This window comes from Pollicipes pollicipes, unplaced genomic scaffold (genome assembly GCF_011947565.3).
Source record: "Pollicipes pollicipes isolate AB1234 unplaced genomic scaffold, Ppol_2.1 Scaffold_5724;HRSCAF=6776_pilon_pilon_pilon, whole genome shotgun sequence".
In the NCBI taxonomy this organism is placed as follows: Eukaryota; Metazoa; Arthropoda; class Thecostraca; order Pollicipedomorpha; family Pollicipedidae; genus Pollicipes; species Pollicipes pollicipes.
Genome location: NW_023596746.1, coordinates 23,529,820 through 23,554,748, shown reverse-complemented (window position 1 = coordinate 23,554,748; position 24,929 = coordinate 23,529,820). Strand labels below are relative to the sequence as shown.

The 24,929-nt window shown below is 52.3% G+C and overlaps 1 protein-coding gene across 1 annotated transcript; it reads right to left on the bottom strand.

Moving 5' to 3' along the window:
• Positions 1–2,119: 2,119 nt before the first annotated feature.
• LOC119102837 (acetylcholinesterase) lies at positions 2,120–23,087 on the bottom strand. Its single transcript, XM_037226289.1, has 7 exons — positions 22,193–23,087; positions 12,802–13,145; positions 9,444–9,586; positions 8,751–8,903; positions 6,860–7,023; positions 2,846–3,024; positions 2,120–2,214 (listed from the first exon to the last, which is right to left on the bottom strand). The coding sequence occupies exons 1-7, from the start codon at positions 23,005–23,007 to the stop codon at positions 2,120–2,122; spliced, it is 1,893 nt and encodes a 630-aa protein (XP_037082184.1). The 5' UTR covers positions 23,008–23,087.
• Positions 23,088–24,929: the final 1,842 nt, after the last annotated feature.

The window sequence follows — 24,929 nt, the reverse complement described above, 5'->3', positions numbered from 1 at the left end:
CTGGTCTGGGCTGCTGCGTGCAAGGAGGCGCACCACGCCGGCGAAGACTCTCGGGTGCAGCGGGGTAAAGCGGGGATTGCTGGGATGCAGTTTGGTACACTACGCTGGTAGGGCTCCTGGGGCACAGTTTGGCTTACTAGGCTGGTAGGGCTACTGGGGCACAGTTTGGCTTACTAGGTCGGCGGGGCTGCTGGGGAACAGTTTGATGCACTGGGCCCATTGGGCTGCTGGGCACAATTTGACTTACTAGGCCGGTAGGGCTACTGGGGCGCAGGTTGTCTTACTAGGCTGGTAGCACTGCTGGCGCACAGTTCGCCTTACTAGGTCGGCGAGGCTGCTGGGGCACAGTTTGATTCACTGGTCCCATGTGGCTGCTGGGGCACAGTTTGACTTACTACGTCGGTAGGGCTACTGGGACACAGTTTGACCCACTGCGCCCATGGGGCTGCTGGAGCACAGCTTGGCACATCGTGCTGGTGTGCCCGTGACGCACGTCACACATTGGGAGCACGCCGTCCTAGCGCGGCCTCTGGAACACTGTGAGGCTCACCTGCCGGGTAGGCCATCTTATAATGTGGTACACCCGCTGACATGAGGGTGATGGAGTACAGTGAGGCGCACCACGCCGGTGCAGGCGCTGCTGCTGCTGCATCACAGTAGCGGGAAGCTGCTGGGATGCAGTGAGCCACACCACGCTGGCTGAGGCTTCCGAGGTACGGCGAGGCCAGACACACCGACGTGGGATTCAGAACTCCGGTGAAATGCAACATACTGGTGGGTCTTGGGTGCAGTGAAGCTCACCCGCGTTACTGGGAGCTCTTGGGGTAGCCGAAGCCCATCGTGCTGACGGACAGCTCAGGATACAGTGATGCGCAGTGTTGTAAACCATGCTGCTGATGCTGCAGGGGCGCCATGTAGTCTGCTCTGGTACGGTGAGGTAGCATGTTGCTGCAGCCTCTTGGGGCGTGTTGGGCACAGTGTGTGTTCTGGGGTACAGTGTGTGTTCTGGGGTACAGTGTGTAATCTGAGGTACAGTCGGGTACTTAATCCCGACTGGAGACTGTTGAGACACAATGAGAAACACCAAACCCCTAAGTCTTCAGTGCACTGCGAAGTACGCTGCAATGACAGAAAGGCTCTGGGATGCGATGACAGACACGAGAATTACAGGAAGCTTCTGGGTTATGATGAGGTTCACCACAATGGCAGACAGCTCCTGGGATACGATAAGGTACACCGCGCTGGTGTCTGCTCCTAGATACATTGAGATCAAACTGAGAGACCGCACTGTTACAGACCTCCGTTCCACAGTGAGAGACACCACACTAGTAGCTGAAGTAAGCTGCACCCACACTGGGGGGGGGGGGGGGGGATGGGGAGGGGCTCCTGGGGTAAATGAGGCACGAAACGTTGCTGGGGCCTATAGGGTGTAGTACGTCCAGGTGCGCTGTACAAGTGGGCGCTTCTGGGGTACATCGTGATTTGCTGGATACAGCAAGGTACATAACGTTTCTCTGGTCTTCTATGGTTCGTTGGGGTACGGTGTGGGTTGTGTGGTGCAGTGAGGTGTACCACGCTAGTTGGTGGGTACTGGAACGTAATGATGCTCACCACTCTTCTAGCTGCGTATTGAAATACACCACGCTGGCGGGGCTGTCAGAAAATGGCCAGGTATGTACATACCCACTGATTTGCAACTGCTGGGACACATGAGTGACACTACGCTGGTGGTGGGGGTGGAGGGGGTGGGGGTGGAGACTCTGCTGTACAACACTGAAACCACACTGGCGAAGAGCTGCTGGGGTACGAGATGCATCACTGGCGGGATTGCTGGGTGAAACCGAGTGCTCCACGCTCAGAGGCAATGTTGAAGTCATTGCCATATTTGGTGGAGGCAGTGTCTTCATTCCCAGAGCCAGTGGCGTGAGACAGCCCGGCAGGGGGCGTCACCACACACCGACAGCTGCTGCCAGGAGACAGGCTTGCCGACGCCGACGGCAGCCGCCACTCGCAGCCACGCCGAGCGCTGAGCTCCCAGTGCCGCGCAGCTGCAGGCGCAGGCGCCCGCGGTCGCGGAGGAGGCCGAGGGCACGACGGAAGGGGCAGCCAGTCGCCGGCATCAGGCCATGAAGGCGATGAGACTGACGATCCAGGGTACGGCCCACCAGGCGGAGAGCGCCGCCTCCCCCGCGGAGGGCCGACGCCGCAGTAGTCCTGTGGGTGGCGCGCGGCTCAGACACGTCACGTGACAAGACGAGGCAGGACGGCTCGCGATTCATCCATCTCCAACTGCCAGCGAGCCCGCACACAAGTTCTCAAGTACAGGAAACAATCGCTGCAGCTGTAGTGTAGAGCTGACGTTAAGCGCCTCATTCCTCAAAAGGCAGCATCTGATGCCCGCTCCGCACTGGTCACTGTATACTGTCAATAGTGGAATCGTGTGGTGAGATTCTCATTAATGCCGCTGGAAGTACGCGAACACGGGATCTGACTACGCTACGGCGGGAGGACTTAAAGATGTTTTCTGAGTGTGATTGACCTGCGGGCTTATGACTGCGTACGTCCAGATGGTGTCGACCACCTTCGATGGCTCAAATTTGCTTATCAACCCTCCCCTAAGGCTACATGGTGTTCAGAGGTTTGTTGGCCCCATCTCTTCATAAGCTCTCTTGCGAAGGTGACGTCACTGATTCTTTGATCCAACCATGAGCGTTGCCTTTCTCCCCCTGCAGGTGGTGCCCCCAAACCACACACAGCACACACTCCAGACAGGTGCAGGCACTACATCCGACCGGAGGCACACCGCCGCCAGCGGCCGTCGGCGCCGCCGGCAGTCGGGACGTACCGCGCCCGGGCTGGGGCCGCTGCAGCGTCTCCCGCAGGCTGGGCATCATCTCGTTCCAGAATGCGCAGCCGGTGGCGCGCGGCCCGTTGCCCAGCCCCCGCACGCGTCCGTCGAAGATGTAGTACTGCGGCTGGTTTCGGGAGTATATTGGCCAGCTGACGCCCTCACGGACGGGGCTCCTGCGGGGCAGAGGTCACGCTGTGACGTCAGACCACCGGCTCTGCGGTAGAGGCCTTCACGGGTAAGGTTTCTTGTACCCAATCCACCCAACCCAACGGCTGTCAGCAAACAAAACTTGGCAGATCATTTTCCGAAAACGCGCATGTCACGCCCTCATCTCTCATGATATAATGCACACGGTTGTTTACACTTTACTTGGGGACAGACTGATCTAGACCTGTGGCTAGATGCGAAAACCCACAGAGTTCCGTGTTTACGAAATCCTGGCACCTGATCTTGGGCTCTTTTGGGGATGCATGTCCATAGGTACATGCCCGTGAACATGTGCATAGGTATATGTCCGCGTGTGGTTTTTCGTTCTCTGGGACATAATCTTAGACGAGATCTTCCACAAACTCAGCTGGAGGGTTTGCCAACTCCTCACAGGCCTTCTGTCTGACCTGCCCTCTTGTGCACGACAGAGCCGAAACTTTCGAGCAAGAGCTCACGTATTCGCGTCACTTGCATTTTACCTGGCATTATCAAAATAAAGAATGACACGACATAAGGATCCCGCGAAAAGGTATGAAAAATGTAAAACCTGAACTTATGGGCAATTTGGCTAGTGGGCGACTGCGATTAGGTAGCAATTGTTTGTTGATTATAGTGTCAATGTGATCACCATATTATTGGCTGGGGAAGCCGTCAAAATTAAAAGACTACGTGAAAGCCATTAGTAGCGTCTCGATGTCTAAATATAACCCCACATATTCGTGAGAACATCCTCATTTATCTGCACTGGCCGCGGCTTGAACAATCGGTTGTGGAATGCCATGGTCGCATAAAGACGGCGGGCACCTACATCGAATTCACATGTCCCAAAACGGCAGTTTACCGATCCTTCCATTCAGATGGCCGCTCATTAGCGCGGGGCATTGTTTCACAATCGTTGCAAAGTGGGGCTCATTGCGTTTAGCTGTGCCGTAACCAGAAGTCGACTGTCGCGCGGGCACCCAAGTCCCAGGGAGCTACCCAGCAACACCATCCATGTCTTCATGTCGTTCTCTCTTTGTCATACATCCACTCCACTTTTGTCCTGGCCAACCTTTCTGGGTAGCGCCACTAAACAGGCGTGCGGAGCTCAGCGTCGTCAGGGGAAAGGGGCGGCTTTGGGCGGTGCTCTGACCATACTTAGGTCAGGCCACTGTCACTGGCTGCGCTGCGCTTAGCAGCCTTCAGACCAGCTAGGTTTTGTTGGGAGCACGGCGACGACCCCACCTACAGCGGCACATGTATGCGCCGAGGAGAGACTGTACAATTATACGTTAGCATCAGGATATTGTAATGCCAATTGCTATCAACGCGCCGGTCAGCTGCAGGAAGATAAAGAATGATCAAAATAGGTAGGCTGATACCATATATTTTCAGTTTGTGCCTTCTTGATCTGTAGACAAAGCATGCAAATTTTCTGAAAAGGAATAGGTGGAGTGGAGACCGATGTAGTTTTGGACGGAAACACATTCATTATCTTGCACTCATGGCATTTTTAAAAACCCTGCAAACATTTGGAAAATAATTCGCCAAATTCGTGTAAGCCAATCTACTCCAAGCAATGTTCGACATTCTTCAAATATCGGCATGCCTGAAGTTTGATGAACCATTAGTTGTTATGACAGCTGAATTGTCTGTCGACTAATCGTAAACAATGTCTAAAACCGTCATGCCTTTACTGAGCTCTGCGAGTGAATGCTGAATCATACGGATTCAAGGAGCAAGAATCGAATCAGTCCTGGTTCTGCATCATGTCCAAATAAGGTCGCTTGAATCTAACTTGACTTTACCGATTTAGGATTTTTCTTGACTGGATTCTGGACCTGAATTGGCATGGTGAGGTAGTAAACACCGTTCTTTTAAATTCAATGAAGCTGTTTTTTTGTGCGCTGACGACGAAATCGGAATACGGATTCTATTAAAAGTTAAGTTTACGGGATCTGTTAAATTAAGGCGATGATCTATGTATGGCACGAAGATGATCTCACGGCACATTTCATCTAACCAAGGATCATAAGCCGGAACGACAATTTTCGTGGAATAAATTGTGCAATGGGCAGGCAGCATCCTGAAAGTTAGAGGAGAGATAGCGCTACCCGGATTCCGCTAATGTTTAGCGGAATCTGGCCAGATAGTAAGAATTACTAGCATCCGCCCCGGGCGTGTGATAAGCGCAAGGCGCAAAGTCCGTACGGTAGCAAAACCTCCTTGCACTCCTTATCACTTTGGGCGAACCACTATCTAGACAAGTTTAAAACTGACTGGCCTGAAGTTTCCTCGGTGTTCTTCCGTGTGGACCGAGTGGAGCAGCACCGCTTGCGTGTATGCATAAGGACGGGACCCATTGGACCCGCGAACGATAATATACATGTGCGTAGCTACGCATGCATGCATGCCTAAATATATTTCATTAAAGTTGGGAAACCAGTTTGAATCGAATTAGAAATTTGATGAAGTTGTGTGATTGTGTGATTGAAATTTTGTGATGTCCTTGCCACGGTACGTGAACTCAGCTACCCACATGTAGATTAACTAGTCGCAGACACTGATACGGTACTTGTAATCAAGCTCATCGTTATATGTAATGTGCAACCTGCTCTGAGTGAGCCGCCAGTGGTTGGTCTGGTGACAGATAGCGTGCCTCAGGCATCTGCGGTGGCTCTTTTGCAGCTGCATACTGCGCAGCGAGTTGACATCATGTTCCCTCAATTTTAAGCCCCTGTACACCTGGAATGTTAAAAATGCAAACAGTAAAGACGGTCTAAGTGAGGGATGTGCATTTGGGAGCATATTTCACTGCACAAGCAGGCACCGTTAATCTTATTGTCGGCTGGTGTCGCATCAATATGAAGTGAATCTCAGCTAACATTCGTAACTTATGTAACACTCACGTATCATGCGGACAGAGCGGCCGTGTGACGTGAGCCAAGTTCTCAAGGCGTCGGATTTATGTTATGTGGTTGAGGTTCCCGCCTGCTCGCCACGCAAAGAGCCCCAGCCTGTTCGGCAACCACTTTGACGTCGGCATAGTACCACACCCAGCCAATCAGCATTGATTTGCACCGCGCTGACGTACAGTGCGTGCTTTAGCTTTTATAGCAGCTGGATTAGTTAGGTAAACCTGATTATCCAAGCCGTCCATGCTTGCGCTGATCAGCGTTCCGTTGCATGTTGAAACACCACGCTGATTGTTACCAGAGCTTTCTGGAATGTGCGGTGGTTTTACCTCAATATGTGTTTAAACTACGGGTGCAACAAAGTTTTCCTTCCCGTCGTGATCACAACACACTTCTTTCCAAATCTGGCAGCACATCGGAGCAAGTACTGCGTCGCAAGTATGCGCTGTCATCTCTTGGCTGTCGTTAACAGCCGCAGATGCAAGCAAAATGGACGCTGAAACGCACCCGCTACTGTGTATGCCTGCGACCCAACAAAACAGCCATGACTAATTTGCACAAACAATATCCCGGCTGATATCGCATAGGTCGGTGGATCTGGAAAAGCATGCAACTTATGAACATAGCGCACACGTATCATTCCGGCTTATCCCGAGCCGCGTTCTCCCTCATGTCCTGAAGAACAACTGCACCAGACATTTCTTACCGACCGCTGACTCCAGACCCGCGCCGCCGACAAGCCCAGTGAGACGCCAAAAGTCTCCCCCGGTTCCCTGCCCTCGTTCACTAACTCGGCGGGCCACGCCTACCAGGCGAGGCCGCTCTCACGTCATGGGGCGCCTCCAGCTGCGTGACGCAACCCGAGCCAACCGCGTGACGCACCCGGAGCGAGCGTGACGCGGCTTACCCCGTGCGGATGAAGTTGGCGTAGTGCTCTATGATGCGTCGGCTGAGGTTGGCCTCGGCCGCCGTGTAGTGCAGGCTCTGGTTGATGGGGTTGCCGAGCACGTAGTCAATCTCGTCGCCGTGCATCACGCCCATCCAGTCTCCCCACGGGTTCAGCGAGGTGCGCTGCAACACGCGGCTGCAGTCACGGCACGCGGCGTCCAACGCGTGCCGGCCCGCCACGGCACGTGCGGCACGCGGCGGGCGCGCGCCGCACCGGGTGACACGGCAGCGCGGTACGTCTGATGCCGGAAGCCGCGACGGTCATGTGCGGTTTGGGTGGCGAATGAGGTGGGTTGTTACCTTATGCGACAGGGCGCGACACCTCACCGCTTCTGGAACTCAGCGGAAGGTAAAGAATGGCGAGTAAACCTGCCGTTTGTTAAGGCCCCCTCATGGCGAACCAGCGCAAGGGCCTCCGGAGTCACGCGAGAGGGCGATTCGACATACTCCCAGAGCCCACACGTGGGTCGCTGTGCTGCGCGCCACAGTTGAGCGGCCGGTGTTAAGCTCAATCATATAACAACTTCTGAGAGTGTTTTGTGAGTGTGTTTTAAAGCGAACTGTGCAGGACACACACCTGTCACGCAGACCAGTCCCCGAACCAAGCCGCATGTCAAGACGAGCATGTCCGTGCCTTTGAGGCTCACAACGTATTTGTGTTCTCTCTTTCTCTCAACATTGATACCATATGATGCTTGTTGCAACATGGCGGCATACGCACAGCATGCAACCCAAATATCATTTATGGCCAATCGTTTAGACGGTACCGCTTTTTTACTGCCTCAGTTAGCCTAAAGCCATGTCCGAGGGAGGCGGCGGGGTAGCGTTAATAACTCGTTCCTCGCTCTGTCCACTCGGGTGTTGTAAGCACAGCGCATGCACGCGTCTGGCGCAGCAGGAATGCAGTGGCGCGCTCAACATCAGCTGGATCACTCCCCTTGCCGCTATATTCCGAAGTCAGAACATTCTACAATGATAATCAGATGCGTGTGTTGCCATGTTGCCGCCAGACGTGAGATGTCTTATAAGACAAAACGCAGCCAAGTTCTCTAGAGCACAACGCTGTCCGTCATGTCTGCAGCGAGGGGAGAAAACGTCATGCCGATATATAAACCGGCAAATGCGAATCGAATCACAACTCAGGGCTTCCGCCGGCGCTGCGTCATTCTCTTAACGGCAGTGTCACGCATTTGAATAAACCGAGGCAAGCATCAGGCATGATGAAATAAGTCCACTTATTGATAGACTTTAAGTGGAAAAGACTGCTCCAGACCTCTGATTTCTTTGTTTAGTAAATATGCTCCTAAATGCGTCATTGTTTGATTATGTCAAGTTTACTATTTCAGGTCAAAACCCCATGCAAATGTGGACCACTCCCTTTAAACAAACACGAACTCGTGTAACGTCTACGGAAGCTTACTGCACACGACTTGAAATGTAGTGTCTTACCTTTGGGGAAATTTCAAAAGCACACGCTGGTGAGAAAACTCAGAACCAGCTACGTCTAATGATAACATTTGGTAGTATCATTGTAGAACTGTCGAGACGCATCCAGAATGCTAATTTTAATCAGTTATGGGTACAAATTACGGTGTCAACACTTTTTGACAGATTAGTGTGTTAGAAACACTACAGAGCACACGATGGAAAAAGCAAGGTAAATGAAATATATGACCTTCATAGTGGTGAGCAGAGTCCAATGATATTTCTCCCGCAGGAGCGGCTAATTCCAAACGAAATTCTGAGCCACAAGTGGATTTCGAGAAGCTGATATTACCGATCCAATCAGACGCGTTCAACCTAATAATAAGTGAAAAGTACAGAACTGACCGCGTCTGCAATCCACTTACCTGCGTGAAAAAGTAGTAGTAGACATTCATGCCCTGTGCAGCGAAAGACTGCGCGAAGTAGTTCGTGGGGCACACAAAGTAGTAGTCCCCAACCACATCTCCCAGCATCTTCTGGTTGAGATATCCGTCGTCAATATGGTCCCAATCGGTGTACTGCAAGCAAGCAGAATTCGTGATCGACTATGGCTTTGATGATACATTCCCAGTCAAATGAGATAGTGCGCTTTCGTCAACTGACCGTGGCGAGGCGGCTCAAGCGGCCCCAGACGCCTGCCATTTACCCCTCATTGGAGTAATCTGCAGCCGGTGGCAGAGGTCGCGCTAAAGGTCAGGAGACATCAGCGGGCAGGACGGACCGCACCGAATCTCACGACACGTTAAGTTTTCGCGGCGAAATTCTACCGTTGACGTGGAATTTCAAGACCGGATGGTGAGGATGGAGCTCACGCGATAATCACGGCTTAGCACGGACGGCATGACGGCAACGGCATGATGGACACACACATAGTATGTAAGTCTGCTAACTTGTTGGGCTGCCTTTCTGTGTTATATGCGTTCGCTTCTCGCCTGTCCTCATATTATGCAATGCGGACATGCATGTACCACCGCAGCAATAATTGAATTTGCCCTCGGTCTCGTCGCCCGGTGTCAGGACGCTCTTAGAACGAGCAGCTGCTAATGCTATACACTCACCTGGAATATAATGGCCAGCTTCTCCATTTCCTCCCAAGACCCAAAGATGGCTTCAATAATTTCCAAAAACTTGGACCTCTCCAGGAAGCTTGGGTCGTCCTTTTTGAAGAACTGTATGAAGTCGTAGAGGATGAAGTACGTACCTGAAATACGAACACCGAATTCATCTGTGGCAGCCAATTCTGAACCTGCTATATCGCCAGTTACTTGTCCATTGGATGCATAGTTGGCGTGAAACCCGTCCATATTGCGGAGTCATGGAACAAAAGCATTGTCTCGCATGTCCAGTACGCCCCTTACGCCCAGGGGAAACGCGATGCGCGGGACAACCGAGGGACATGATGTGCAGGACAACCGAGGGACATGATGTGCGGGACAACCGAGGGACATGATGTGCGGGACAACCGAGGGACATGATGTGCGAGACAACCGAGGGACATGATGTGCGGGACAACCGAGGGACATGATCTGCGGGACAACCGAGGGACATGATGTGCGGGAAACCGAGAGACATGATGTGCGGGACAATCGAGGGACATGATGTGCGGGACAACCGAGGGACATGATGTGCGGGACAACCGAGGGACATGATGTGCGGGACAACCGAGGGACATGATGTGCGAGACAACCGAGGGACATGATGTGCGGGACAACCGAGGGACATGATGTGCGGGGCAACCGAGGGACATGATGTGCAGGACAACCGAGGGACATGATGTGCGGGACAACCGAGGGACATGGTGTGCGAGACAACGAGGGACATGATGTGCGGGACTATTGAGGGACACGATGTGCGGAACTATCGAGGAACATGGTGTGCGGGACAATCGAGAGGCATGATGTGCGGGACAATCGAGAGACATGATGTGCGGGACTATCGAGAGACATGATGCGCGGGACTATCGAGTGACACGATGTGCAGGGCTATCGAAGGACATTATATGGGGAACTATCGAGGGACACGATATGCGGGACTATCGAGGGGCACGATGTGCAGAACTATCGAGGAACATGATGTGCGGGACAATCGAGAGACATGATGCGCGGGACTATCGAGGGGCACGATGTGCGGGGCTATCGAGGGACTTGATATGCGGAACTATCGAGGTACACGATGCTCGGGACTATCGAGGAACACGATGTGCGGGACTATCGAGAAACATGATGCGCGGGATTATCGAGGGACATGATGCGCGGAACTATCGAGGGACATTACATGCGGCACTATCTAGGGACACGATGTGCGGAACTATCGAGGGACATGTGCGGGGCTATCGGGGGGCATGATGTGCGGGACTGCCGAGAGACATGATGTGAGGGACTATCGAGGGGCATGATGTGCGGGACTACCGAGGGACACGATGCACGGGACTGGCGAGGTCATAACGGACCTACGAGCTATTAAATATCCCGATGTAGTTGGGAGCAAAACCTAAGCTAATGAAGTCAAACAGCTTGAGAAAATTCATATTATATTTCGACCAGTGCTTTAGATTAATATATCATAACTTAGGCGTCTGGAGGTTCGCCTTGCATGAGGGTCTAGCGGGGAGAGGTTCAGTGATCGAGACTATCGAGAAACATGATGCGCGCACTATTCTCACAAGTCAGCAATGCTTGAAATCGACTGAATGTGGGCAGGCACACGCATGCTAATTTACTGGATAAAATCGATGATTTCGTAACTATTTGGACCTGCTGACGGTAACTAAAGCACCATGATTTAGTTCAGAAAATGCATTTTGAATGCTTTGAACGAGTGCCTGTGGGTTCAGACTGCCGCCCAAGCACAGTTTGATGCGCACGTCCTGAGGTCTTGACCAGCCCGTCAAGTTACGCCGAACCAGTTCACTCTGTCGCCGGCCTTTTTGCCAGACAGGAGTGTTCGCGCGCACCGTACCAATGCGAGAGAGGGGCCAGGTCGGCCCTATTTGGCCAGCACTATCTGGCTTTTCCATGCCAGTCGGGCTAAGCAATGCGCTCGTTCTCGTGCTCATATTCAGCGCCACGAAATTACGACTCCAGCATCTTTTCCTGGATCACGACGGTGGCAGACCCGTGCTCACGCAAAGCGATGGAAATCGTGTGGGTAGGCAATGGACACAATAAATTGGCCCACACACCTCTCAAGCTCTTAGGACTTATGGCTCTAGGCTTAGACTACGTTGTTTTATATCCGGCCCGCGTTCTGGAGAAGGCGGCATTGCTCGCTTCCCCGCAGGTCACTGGCGCACTAATGGGTCAGACGGTGCTTAGATCGACCAACGAATTCTGGACGGTGCTTTGACCTATACCGTACGGTCGGTTTCACGTCTCTGTCACCTCTGTACTCCAAGATCCACCATAATCGCTGGCAATATCGCGAAAGAGCAGATCTATGGTTGCGCTCGAGAGCCCGGGATTGGCTGAACACATCGACCCAAGTTTTTTGCCTGTGTGATTATCATATCTCCTTGGTCGCGCTGTGTTGGTCTTGTGGCGATGTGAGGATAGGTCGGTAAGACCTAACCCGGCTTCGTTCTGCGTTGCGCGAGATCTGTTCCGAGATAAGTAGAGCCTACATTTCCACCATCGACAAGTTCGGGACAAAATTGTACAAGCAAGTTCCGATATGGCAGAAAGCCATTCATTCAACAGTTGATTTGCAAGTACTTAAAGCTCATGCGGGATAGCTTTTAAAGAACTATACCTGTCATAGCTGACGACTGCATGGGGCTAAGACTGGTGGGTACTGATGTGTTTACAGAGAGCGTGACGGCCTGGCTGGGTTGGGTCACTCAGCGCAAAGTTTACTCGTTCAACAAGGAGACTGGGGCTCAAGTGGACTGCGCAGGTGTTCATACTTAAATTGTCTTCTCGTGCAAAATGTAAGTTAGTTTCACCAATATTTGAAACCAACTTCTGATAAGAAAACAGGAGTAGCGGCCATCATAGTTCAGCCGACTCGTAAAGTTATTAGCTTCAATCTGCCCCTGCACGTTTAAGTATCAGGGGCGTAGGCACATCGCAAAAAGTGCACGGGACAAACCCCGTGTTTTGACATCTGGTTTTTCCTACGAATCCTCATAAGGTCAATGCTAACGAGAGAATTCGCTGGGATGCCCCATCCGGTAGACGGTCTGTACTGTCCACCGTTCACGCACCGGCAAATCCGTCATGGAGATGGGATTTGTCTTGGCTTCGCTATTTCGATATGCGGGCGGGCATATCCGAGTATTCCACTTTGCATTCCGAACCCTTACATGCATCTCAAGTATGCACTATGTTGGTCTTGACATGGCTTGAATAATGCATGACCTGAGTGTTTGGCTAGAGAATGGGCGGTCGCAAATCCGCCTCCCTTCCTCCAGCCCCTTACCCTCGTCCTTATTGCTGCCCAGCAGCAGCTCGGTGTGTCGGAAGTCGCCCTCCTTCAGCATGTCGATGGGGTGCTTGGGCAGGAAGTCGCCGTCGATGGTGGGCGCCGACGGGAAGTCCAGGATGCCGCCGTACGAGTTCCACTGCTTGGCCGACAGGTCCTGCCAGGGCACCGTGCGCATGCACTCTATGACGGCGTCCATCTGGTCGGTGATCCGCGAGGCGTTACAGCCGCAGTCGTCCACCAGCGTGCTGCCCACCCGGAACGCCTTCTCCTTGGTCATGATGCTCCACGGCGCGTTGATCGTGCCGCTCTGCATGATTCCTCGGCTCACGTACTCGCGGCTGAAGACGGAGTTCAGGAAGGTGAGCCATACAGCCACTACTGAAATACAGTGAGAGAGACACACATGAGTCATTTCAGTTCTTCCTATTAACCCCTCCCCTCCCTAGGTACGGCACTAAAAATCAGAAACACTGGGAGAGGCACCTCTCAAATGGAGGGAACGTGCCACCGGGTGGATTGGATGTCGTTTATGAAAGAAGAGGGGCTGTGCGAAATTCTGAAGCTCTTCAAGAAGTGGTGCACATAGTCTTGATGTGAGCCACACGCTGTCTCGAATGATTGAAAGATTCGTTATCCTGCTCCAGAGGTCCCCAGAAGATGAATCGGCTACTTGGAAATCGAGAGAAAAAAGCTTCGTTTTCTGTCTGTTAGTGAGGCGGGATTTCATGCACGGCGACCGCTGGGAAAAAACCGGAACGCGCTGTCTGTCCGCATGCCCAAGCTTCCGAGTTTGCTGCTTCAAAGGACGTGAACGAACCGCCAATCGAGTATCGCCATCTGATACGCCGGCCTCGCCGAAAGCCTCCAGTGTCGGTCGGAGTCGATCGATGGCACGTGGCACGCGTTACGTGCCACGTGCCGTTAGACGCACTCCATCGGAACTCACACAATGAAGGCAAAGATCAGACGAAGGGTGTCATCGGCCCAAGGCCGGGTGGCAGCCTTGCACCCCGATAAACGGTGACTGCTGTTGCGGTCGGCAGCCAAATGAGGCCCATAACGGAACCTACGTGTAGCACCCGTGCTGTCCCTGTGCCGTTTCCCGCGCTTTACGGAATCGACCTGAGCGCATATCTTGTGCGTGTATCCGCTATTCCGCTTAGCCTGCCGTTAGGCTGTGAGTACTGCGCGTCAGACGGTCGGCGGTAGGCGGCCGGCTCGGTGCCGCCACATATCAGCACCACGGCTGTCCATCAAATTATGTCCGGACCAGGCGTCATCGCATAACAAAGCATGCCCGCATGACGCACGCAAAAAAGAAATTGACACCTGGGCGTGATAGAGTGACTGCGGGCGTGATATTAATATCTCGCCGCGCAAAAGGGTCGCCCTCAATGGCGGCGAATACTGTGTCGGATAACAAATGTCGTAATAATTCTGTCATAGCCCCTGTTGCCCTCTCAAAAAGTTTGAGTCTTTTTAGGGATGTAAATCTCGTCGGGAGGAATCGCACATAGCTCAGGTTTTCATAATCGGGCGGGAAGTTATCGGAACATAGAACGGGTGGGCTGAGGCTCCCTCTTAACATGAAGCACTTTTTACATTTCTTCAATGCTAGAGATAAGGCGCTCCGTGCTAAGACGCTCGCGTGGCGCACCTGCCAACATGCACGCGCATCCATTCATTAGGACCCAGTTGCACGTGCTCAGCCGGCACAGTCTGATGCAATGATGGACTTAGAGATAGAGAAGTGCCTCGGTGATCGGTTTCGATAAAATCCAGCCTGGTGGGAGGGGGGAGGGGGAGGGGCTGTACCCTACTTGTGTGGTGAGATAATACATTGGCGAACTCTGCCATTGTCGCCAGCCGTCGATCTGTCAAGAGGGTGAAAATTGGCAGGAAAGATAATGACATACGCACCATTCGATGCAGAGCTGGATTATTGCACGATAGCCTCAATCTTGGATCCCAATTTTAATCCCAAGACAACACTGATCGCGTTGGTTTGCCACTAGGCAGGGATTGGAAGCCTTCGTATTTCAGATGGTGTTTCAAAGGTCCCCTTCAACGAAAGGCTGGCGCACCGAAGTGTTGAACGGACCGTGGCTGTCATAGGCATCTGTTTCACACATGCAGGACGCACCATATGTGCGAGCACTGCAGCGTTCAACCGCAGACGGACAGTGCCACACCAGGGGTCACGAGGGGAGGGGGTCATGAGGTCACGACCGTCCGGACTCACGACTGAGTGCACGTCTGTGGGGCAGGGGCAACGCCCAACTGAGCCCCACCGTGCCAGTCAGCTGACTGCGCTCTTGGTTCTGCTGACGAGGGGGCCTCTTGTTGTTAGCTCAGGTGCCGGAAACCACTGAATTACGCTCGAAGGCCGGCCTACCCAAGGCTAAAGGGCATGTTATTGGGGGTAAGAGTACGTGGAAATGATATTTTGACCATCCCATCTGCATGACCACGGGTACTTGCATGAAGCTCCAGTGGGGAAAGTGATAGGAACGCCTTTGTATAATTCTGTACTCATTTTTTACCATGTACGGCAACTGGGATGTTTTCTTAATAGTTAGGAGCGCTTCCCTTTCAGTTCTGGCGCCAATGCTTAGCAGCATTCCATCGCACTATCATGCATGACGGAAAATGCGATACCTGTTTGGGAAAATTAAGCTCCAGACTGAATAAGAAACGAGTGTGTAATGATGATCGCACAATAGCAAAATCAAATGAGTAGACTACAGCCAGATCAGTTATAAACTTAAATCTCTCAACCACGCAAGACGCTTCTGTGTTCATCATGACCACCACGCTCTGGTGGAAACCGGACCCAGCAACATTTCGGGGCGATAATTGTGCTCAAGCACCTTTCACTCAAGGAAATGGGGATTGCAAGGCATTGTTTGCCGGCAAATTTTATATCGTGACTTTTTTTGCTTCACACCTTTTGCGTTCTGTGGTGTACCACAAGACTCTGATTGTACGATGGTATGTAGTACTTGCTCGCAAATATGTTATATGAATTTATGACGACAATCATAGTACCGCCTTCTTCACAATCATAGTACCACAATCCTTGGCGGACTCTGGACTCATTATACGCTGGACTCATTATAAGCAGCCCTCCCAGCGAACAGTAACGATGTGGCGCTCATCACAAAATCGGGTTTTGAATGTGCATTTGATGCACTTTGCTTTTGACATTCTTTGCTCTTTGATTAGGATAGTTGATGTCGTGAAACAAACAACATCGCTGTTTCAGCTAATTACCTTTCTAAAAGACCAATCATTATAAGACCACCAACCATCCAATCATTATAAGACCAAGACCACCAACCATCATAGGACCCAGGGACGGAGTCTCAAGAGAACACATGTTACAAGGCCAGTACATACCACACTCACAGATGCTTGCTCACTCGCTCACCCACATACACTTAGCTCCACAGATGACAACAGCACAACATAATTACACGCCTACCAATTACACCTTATGAGCCAAAGGTACGGAGATCGATTCCTGGTGGCGCCCGCCCTTCATGTCATGGTGAAAGGCAGGCTGCACCAGATCGCCTCACCATCTGAGTCCATTGTAAAGCCCCGATGATGCATACACAATCACGCTATATGGTACTGAAACCTTCGCACATTCGCGAGCGTGCTCCAATTATCCCACATAATTGAAATGGCATACCACGGTGGAGCTTTGGAGCAGGTAAAGGGCAGTCTACTTTCCTCATAGGCTGGAACGTGCGACTTAAGTCTTGACCTGGACGGAAGATGCGATAATGAATGACTGGACGCCACAACGAGCGTCCTCCCCCCCCCCCCGCGCCGCGCTGGCAAGCTGGCTAACCTGCTGAAGGCCGGCTGGCTGGTAGACCGGTTCCGGCAGTGCGCGGTCAGCCGAAGACGGGCTGAAGCCCGGCTCAGCGGCAGCTACCATCCATCCAGGTCAAGTGGACTGCCTTCCGTTACGCTTTAAGAAAAAAACTGCTACTCGAGTCCGATGTTGATCAGAGTGTTCCAAACATCGATTCCGTGTGTTGTGGGCGACTAGACCCATATATTAGTCATAACGAATCGATGAGAAAGAGAGAGACCTTGACATTCGCAATATATTTGACAAAAGCAATTCATATTCTTCGTAACTCCGATTTGTTAAAGTGCTGAAGTAATCAGCGCTGTGAATCCGAATGGCAGACGATGTCAAAATCAGTGGAAATTCACGCGATGGCTGTAGTCAAATCTAGTGCCCTCTTGAACTCAGGCCTATGCTACTGGTCTTTGCTGCAGTCCGGCTTCCTGACACCATTTTCAGGGTTAATTTGGGCATCGCCCTCAATTTCATTCACCCGGTGGAACTCCTAATTAAGTGTTAGAATGACTTAATTGACACATGTAGCTGCTAAAGTCATTGTCATCCGACACGTGTAGCTCATAAAGTTATTGCCGTAGCTAAATGTTGCAGACGTCTGCACACCACGCGCTGAGCTCTAATAAATGAACACGTAAACGCCTGGCGAATATTCTCTTAATCACGGGTCATCTATTCTAACCACAAGCTGCTCTCGATTTGGCATGGTGAAAGCCTCCAGCGCTTTGGCTGTTTCAAAACTCCTGCCCTATGGTCGCGCCGGGTCTTCCCCTGGGATCCGCTGCTCTCAAGGCCATGTGATGTGCTTGGGCCCTCTGCAGATTCTTGCATCTCTTAACGAATTTTTAGGTCCCTTGACAATTTTTCCGGCACGCTGAGCGTTTCAGTACGCTGATCATCTGGAATTCCTGACGTTCATGGTTAATAGTGACCTGGACTCGATGATGAACAGCAGATGGTAATCAGCGCTCTCTGTGTCCTTAGGCGACGGCTGGTCGTTCGCGGATTTCCAAGAATCGCCTCCTAAAGTTGTCAAGAACTACTCGAGCTGGGCAATCTTGAGGTTGCGCTGACTGCCCATTGATAATCTCGGACCCCTTACGAACGTCCTAATTTTCTACTGCACAGGACAGAGCTGGACAAGCTGCTTTAGGGAAAGGCGTGTCCGTGTGGGTCTTGACTTAATGGTCCAGTTTAATCCAGCTCAAATATGAGTACTGGAAAGGTCATATTTGCGCTAATGAACCGCTCATCGTAAATGATGTTTGGCCACAATAAGAGCGCGGGCAACCCTGCCACAAAAGAAACGCGCAAGCGCAATTGATGCAGAACACACGGCTGCACACTTATGAGTAAAAATCTAAGCTGCTGACATAATCTCAAGTAGCAAGACGTTTAATTTTTGCATTTTTATCCGAACGCTGAAATCTCCTACGGGATCACCTGATACTTGTATAACCGCCCAAACCATGTGACTTTGCACATGTCTTTCCCCCTGCCCACGCAGAACACAATCGGCATCGGTCCTGTCCCCATCACTGCCTTCGGTTCATTCCATCATGAATGAGTGGCAGACTGCATGCACGAGACCGGCGCCATCGGGCGGGCAGGGCGGGCAGCCGCGCACCGAGGAGAGGGCCAAAAGAGGTCCCAATGATGAAGCTCTTGTATGGTGGAGAGTCGACGTGCGACAAGAGACACCTATCGTGGCGAACAGAAGGGTCTCACCCTGCACTGTGAGCGACTCGGATGGTCTGAGTCCGGGTACGGTGGGAGGCCCTCGTTATGGTGAGCATGGTCATAATGCGGCACGACAGAGGGTCTATTCGAGACCGCGGGGAGACCTCAATTCGTACCAATGAGTCGAACTCTTACCACAGTCGCGACTGAGATGGTCTTGTCGGAGTTGAAAGGGGCACATTAATATAGGGATCAGTAATGCGGGTGTTTTGGATGGCTTTATGAATCTATATGAGCGCTGGTATTGTACTAAAACAGTCGGGTATTCTTACACATCCATCCTCATGGCATGTTGGTTCACCTGTGCGGTGGACAAAGGCCATGTGTCTGAAGGCATATGAGCAGGTCGTAGTTTCGCAGATGAATGAGGGGTGGGGGCAGGAAATTAGCTAAATGTTCTTCTAAAACACGCTCAAAAAGACCTTCCCTCCGAACGTGGCCCAATTTTCTTTTTAAAGATTGGAGGCTGCGAATGTTCAAACGCGTCGACATCACTGTACGCGACAAAATATTCGCCATCGCCGATGTTTCTAAAAAGTATATGCATGCGCTCCGTTGACGCTCTTAGCGTGCTCCTGCCGCATCCGGCGAGCTTTCACACACGCCGATCGCTTAAAGGAGCCCCCGTCCGTCCATTCATCCCTCCATGCGGCCCATTATTTCGGCACGCCTAGCCGAACCGACTCAGTCAATGCCACCACATCTGCACCGCCCGACGCGACTCTCCGCCGACAGACTCTGTATGGTGCCGATCTCGGACCGATCGGCGCCGTGCGGCACGCGCTACGCGTTACGGCCCCCGCATGCCTGCAAAATTAAACTGCCAGGCGTGCACTTCAAACGGGGGGCCACAGGAGTTGGCCCGCCGGCAGGATCACAGTCACAGACGTGATCCATGACCCTTGAGGGGCTCGTCTCCGAATGGCGACGGCGCCCCGGCAGGCACGTGCAGCACTCGGGCTCCTCCGCCCCGGCAGCGCCCCGAGCTACGACCGTCACGTTCGGTACGTAGGTGGGGCGCCAGTGGAGTCACGCAGCGCCACTGACATCGGAGCGGTTGACGGCTCCACGTGGGTGTGAAGCGACCACGCGCGATTACGCTTGTCTTTAAACGGCCACTGCGCACGGCCTGGTAGTCATGGTGTTGTTCCCTGGTATTTGGTTTCGGCAGCTGCATGCGCACAGGGGCCTTTTTGCGACGAAGGTGGAGCAAATAACTGGTGCTCTCGTGCCACGTTTGATAAACTTCGCCCTTTCACCATGTTTGACATTTGGGCAGAGCATTTTGGCCCACTGTTCATGTTCAGTGGGACCTTCGCACAATCTGAACATCAGGATGCGTGTTCTGCTGCAGTGCCGTCTGTGTGAAAGTCGACACCTGAACATGCGAACAGTTTCCTCTCACCCGCTGCAGGGGCTGTGGCGAGGACGGAACGTTCTGGAGCTCTTCGAATTTAGTTTATTGGTTGAGGAGTAAAATTACTACGCTAGTTTTAAACATCAATATGCCTTTATGTACGTTGACATAGACCTGCTCATAAAGGAGATGTATTACAGGTTGCTAGCGCACGTTTGCAAGTCAGGTGCAGCCCTACGGCCTGTACTCAAAGCAAGAAACACAACCCGCAGACGAACAAGCAGGGAAGCCAACGTGCGTCAGCATCCCTCATACCAAAGGCGTCAGCGAGAAAATCAGCAGGGCACTGGCTCCACTCAACATTAAAGTACCGCACGACTCCAGACCTACTCATAGAGAAAGACTCGTCGACATAAAAGGCAAGACAACCTGGGAACAGCAACAGGGTATAACACGTCATGTGAATGTGGTGCAGCATACATTGCTAAAACCTGACAACCAAAAAAAACCTGCGAGAACATGCCACCCTGCTGAAACATGGCCGAAGCGAGACCTCGCCACCGATAGAGCTTTGGATGCAGTGCCAAAACCCCTCGAGCCATAAGCCTTCAATTAAAAAAGACAGTACTTGAGCTATAGACCCCAGTTGGTATCGACGCACTACTAGAAAAGGCATCGCAGTTCACCTGCAATCTCATGACTAAAGGTCAGCCCCATATGGGACAGTGTTTTTGGTCGGCCGAGTGGAGCACCATCGTATTCATTACACTCATATAGGATGGTGTGGGGATCTCCCATGTCAGATTATTTTGTCCACGTGATATGTGCATGCCATTGCTATTGCGCGCCGTTTGTATTTGCCAACCTTCAACCTTTTTCAGTTTTAAGCGTTGACTTTACAACGACATCTTTTACAGTCATCACGCGGTTCTGGTCACCTGCAATGCGCGGTTTTCGCGGTCGCAGTTTTTGCGGCACCCTCTGTCGAGATGTTTGGTGTATCGCAATGCCCCGTACCCAGTTCAAAGTTTGGTGAGAGAATGAAAACCACCACTACACGCGAAGCAAGACTACAGGAGATGACGTCACTAATTTACCGTGTGATGCCATTACCTAGGCTCATCCATAAGCGTAGGTACCCATCATTGGTCCCCTATTTACATGATTCAATTTGCCTTCATGCCATTCCTTTACAGCTACGCATTTAATGTGGACTGATTCCAACTGGGCATAGGTCTTCATTACCAGATATATCCGCAAGCGCACTGTTTCACCTGCCTGTTCAGGCGTAAGTGGAACACTTTCTTGGTGCAACTTTATTGTTTTGCTGGCGAGTTTCTGGAAGCCGTCAAAATAAAAGCGTAAACTTAAGTTCATGAACATCCAAACAGAATCCCATCCCACCCAATATCCCAAATACATTATCAACCTAATCCAAGTCCACTACTGCGGATGTGATGGAACTGTAAGATCCGCGGGGCTGAACTGGTCTATTTCGTGCTCTGTCGTCTCGGGCTTATCGACCCAACTGCTTTTGCAAGGTTGCACTCGTGGTTGTGACATTTGCATGCATGCTCTTAGCAGTTTCGTAGTCATTGTGTGTTATGCGATTGTTCCATTCTCCAGGCAGTCCACAAAGTGTTAATTGCTGGGCCTTGAGACCAGACATCACTGGGTGCACATTTATCGTTATTGCTCTTATTTGCCGTCGCCCTTGTTGCCATGAACATTATAGTCCGTTTTTGTTCGAATGTTCATGGTGACTTCATCCTTCACGAGCACAGTCAAGTGAGCCTGGCTGCACTAGAACCGAACTTGATCGTTTAACGTTTAATATGGGCTGCTCGCACAAGCTGCACCTTGGAATGATGCCCATCAGAAAACATTAAATATTTCTAATTTGTACATAACGTCTGTTTACATGGCCACACTATGGGCGCCGTGCCTGTTGGTGCCACGAAGCATGGGAACAAAGATTAGATAAAAACATGCCGCAATAAAAAAACATTACATCATGCACGTTTTCAGCCTTGTCAGCGAACTTGATAGTCTGGTGGCGGGCAATCTGCTGGACAGTTCATAATTTTTTTAGTACAGTCTAGGTAGCCACAAGCTGTCACATTTATTGACATTCATTGACCTGCATGAAAACTTGGACGTTTTTCGAAACATGTATGCATTTCCATCAAACATTTTGCAGATTACCTAGAAAATTTACAAGCTGCCTGACCAGCTAGGTATCTCGCAGGTCGCACTGGTTCGTTCTATGTCTATAAGATATACCACCAAGACACGCACAACAGTTGCAGCACAGGTAAATGATGCATAAATTCAAATAAAAAATAGAATACTATGTCGTGCCAAATCACACTTTTAAGATGACCCACATGTGCAGGACAAGGACGTACCTGTAAGGACTGAGGAAGTGCACGCTGACGGAGGCTGCGCCTGCACTCTCCCCGAAGATGGTCAGCGACTCTGGCTTGCCTCCGAAGAAGGCGATGTTGTCCTTCAGCCACTTCAGCGCCAGCGACTGGTCGAACAAGCCGACGTTGCCAGGAGCTTCCGGATGTCCCAGATAGAGAAAGCCGAACGCGCCCACGCGGTACTGCATGGAGGCCACGATGAGGTTGGACTCGATGGAGAGGATGTCAGCGTCATACACCTCCAGCGTGGACGTGCCGCTCATGAAGCCGCCGCCGTAGATCCAGACGAGCACCTCCGTCTTAGGCGTCACCGGCTGCCGAAAGACGGACGGCACCCATATGTTGAGATAGAGGCAGTCTTCGGAGAGCGGAGTGTTCGGGTTCCACATCTCTTCGCCGCGGAAGCCAGGGAAGTAGCTGAACGTCTCCTGCGGGCACGTGTTGGGCAGCGTGGTCGCGTTGTACACGCCCTCCCACGGCGCCACCGGGATCGGCTTCTTGAAGCGCAGCTCACCGACGGGCGGCTCCGCAAACGGGATGCCGTAGAACACGTCCAGGCTCTTGCCAAACACCTCCTTGCGGAAGCCGCGCACCAGGCCGTCGCGCGTCTCCACTATAAGCGGGTCTCGGCTGTAGGGCGGGTGGCCGCGCGCGTCGCTGGCCGTGCCGCTGCGGTTACGCTTCTGGTTCATCTCGCGCAGCAGGTCGGTGAGCGGCTTGTCCTCGACGCCGGCGGCGTAGCCGGCCAGCGCGAGCAGGCAGAGCGCCAGCGGCAGCCGCCACCACGGACGCCGCATGTCACCGGCAGGAGAGGGTACAGTGCTCACGCCATGGCGTCCAGCTCTCCCCGCGTCAGGGCAGGCACGCCGCGCGGCCGGCCCCCGCCGACCGTCAGCCAGCGGGGCGAGCGAAGCTCGAATGCCGCCAACGCGGGAGGGAATAAATACGCTACGAGCTGGGAATGCAGCTATCCTACCCTCGGCGAAGCGGACCGTTCAGCCGATGTTCGAGCCGGCCACTCGCCTGGTCGCGAGCGGGACACGATCTGCCGCTGTCCTGGACGACACCGGAGGCCGACCGAGCTGGGACCGGCAGTCAGCGGGACTCGAGCTGCCCCTGACCGAGGCGTCCGGCCGGGAGACGGACACTGGTCGCGGGCCGGCCGGGTCCCGCCGCGGCGCGCTGGCACCGCTCCCCGCCCGTGGGCGCCGCTGCCAAAAGCGATACTGTCAACGGTCTGGACGGCGGCTGACGGCCTATGATAACTGCCGACAGCCATTGGCGGTGCTGGCAGCTGCTGCTGTACGCCGCTGTATTACGTTTTCTCGTCAGATCTCACGGTTACAATTTGACGTCCCTCTCACTCTCGCGCTTATTCCTTACAAGCAACGCTGATCTCTGCCATAAAACCCGCCGTGCTCATGGCCAGCATCTTCTCACTGCTCTTCAATTCTCAAGCGCGATCACAAGCACTCCCCTCTGTCAGCTTATACAACAGTAACACGATCTGGGCATTGACTGAAGCAAATGTGTAGAATGCATGTTAATTTGACGGGGAGCGATTAGACGATGACAATATGCGCGGTGCGGTATTAGGCTGCAGCGAGCGATTCGGCGAAGGCTTGGTGGCAGCCTTGTGCTTGGATGATAACAAAGGATAAGCAAATACGAGAATGGCAAGAATCCTTTTGAGACGTGACTCTTTTGTTAAGGAGCGGCGGCGACGCGCTTCCGCGGAACTGGGCGTGCCGTTCTCCTCATCCTTTCATTTTTAACTTACATGTCTGTTGACCTGCACTGGACCAGTGCCCAAGGATGAGCAATATCATCCCAAATATGCGTCAACCTTACTTAAATTATGTGTGGGAAACCGAAATCCAGCTCATAAAGCTAAGAAAGGCTCAGCCTGTGGTGATAAATACAGCTGTTTAAACCGCTACTTGACGTGCAAGGTATAGGTTTGGCGCCACATCAAACCTCAAGAGCCTGGTTGGCTGTATTTCACGCAGGATAAGAGAATATCACAAGGCAGCAACAACTTTTGTTACGAACTTGTATTTTATTTGTGTGAAAAATTGATGCGTTCTCTACAGTCCGTTAAATTCAAGCATACTTAAATGAACTTATTACGTTTCCAGATTGCTTGGATCCGGGGCGACATCAGCGGTTCAGCAGAGTAGGCAGCTGTCCATCCTGTCGTCAGATGGGGTGGACGAACGTGTCAATCCATCCTGAAAAGCCAGGAGATCCTTAGAGAGCCACAGGGATCTAACAAAGATGACCCGCGGCACTGATGCGGTCAGAGGGCCGGCCATGGCCATGAAAACACTGTCGTATTGACCGAGAGGAGGCTCCATTTATAGGATACCGAGTGGTCAGGAGGGATCATGCTCCTTTCATGGATGAGAATGGTCGAAATCCAAGGCACGGTAGGGGCCCTCCTATTACCGAGAGGAGTCCCCAGCCCAGTACAGTGGACAAATTACTCATGCATGAGATTCGATGGTTTCAAGCCGCTGCACTGTGCAACAGCAGGCCCTGTTCCGACTACGAGGATGTTCATCTCCAAAGAGGAACTCAGGAACAAGAGAGAGTCCCAATGTGGCAAGGACCGTGTGTGGTGAAAAGCCAACGTGCGATGGAGCCCCCTGTCATGACCGAGAAAAGGGCTCCTCCCTGGCTCCGTTCCAGCCTTAGACAGGCCCCGGTATGACCGATA

Coding starts and splice junctions, on each gene's coding strand:
- LOC119102837 (XM_037226289.1), bottom strand. CDS start 23,007: ATGCGGCGTCCGTGGTGGCGGCTGCCGCTGGCGCTCTGCCTGCTCGCG. Junction 3,025..6,859: donor GCCAACTTCATCCGCACGGG/GTAAGCCGCGTC, acceptor TCTGCCCCGCAG/GAGCCCCGTCCGTGAGGGCG. Junction 2,215..2,845: donor GCGGCCCCAGCCCGGGCGCG/GTACGTCCCGAC, acceptor CGCCACCCACAG/GACTACTGCGGCGTCGGCCC.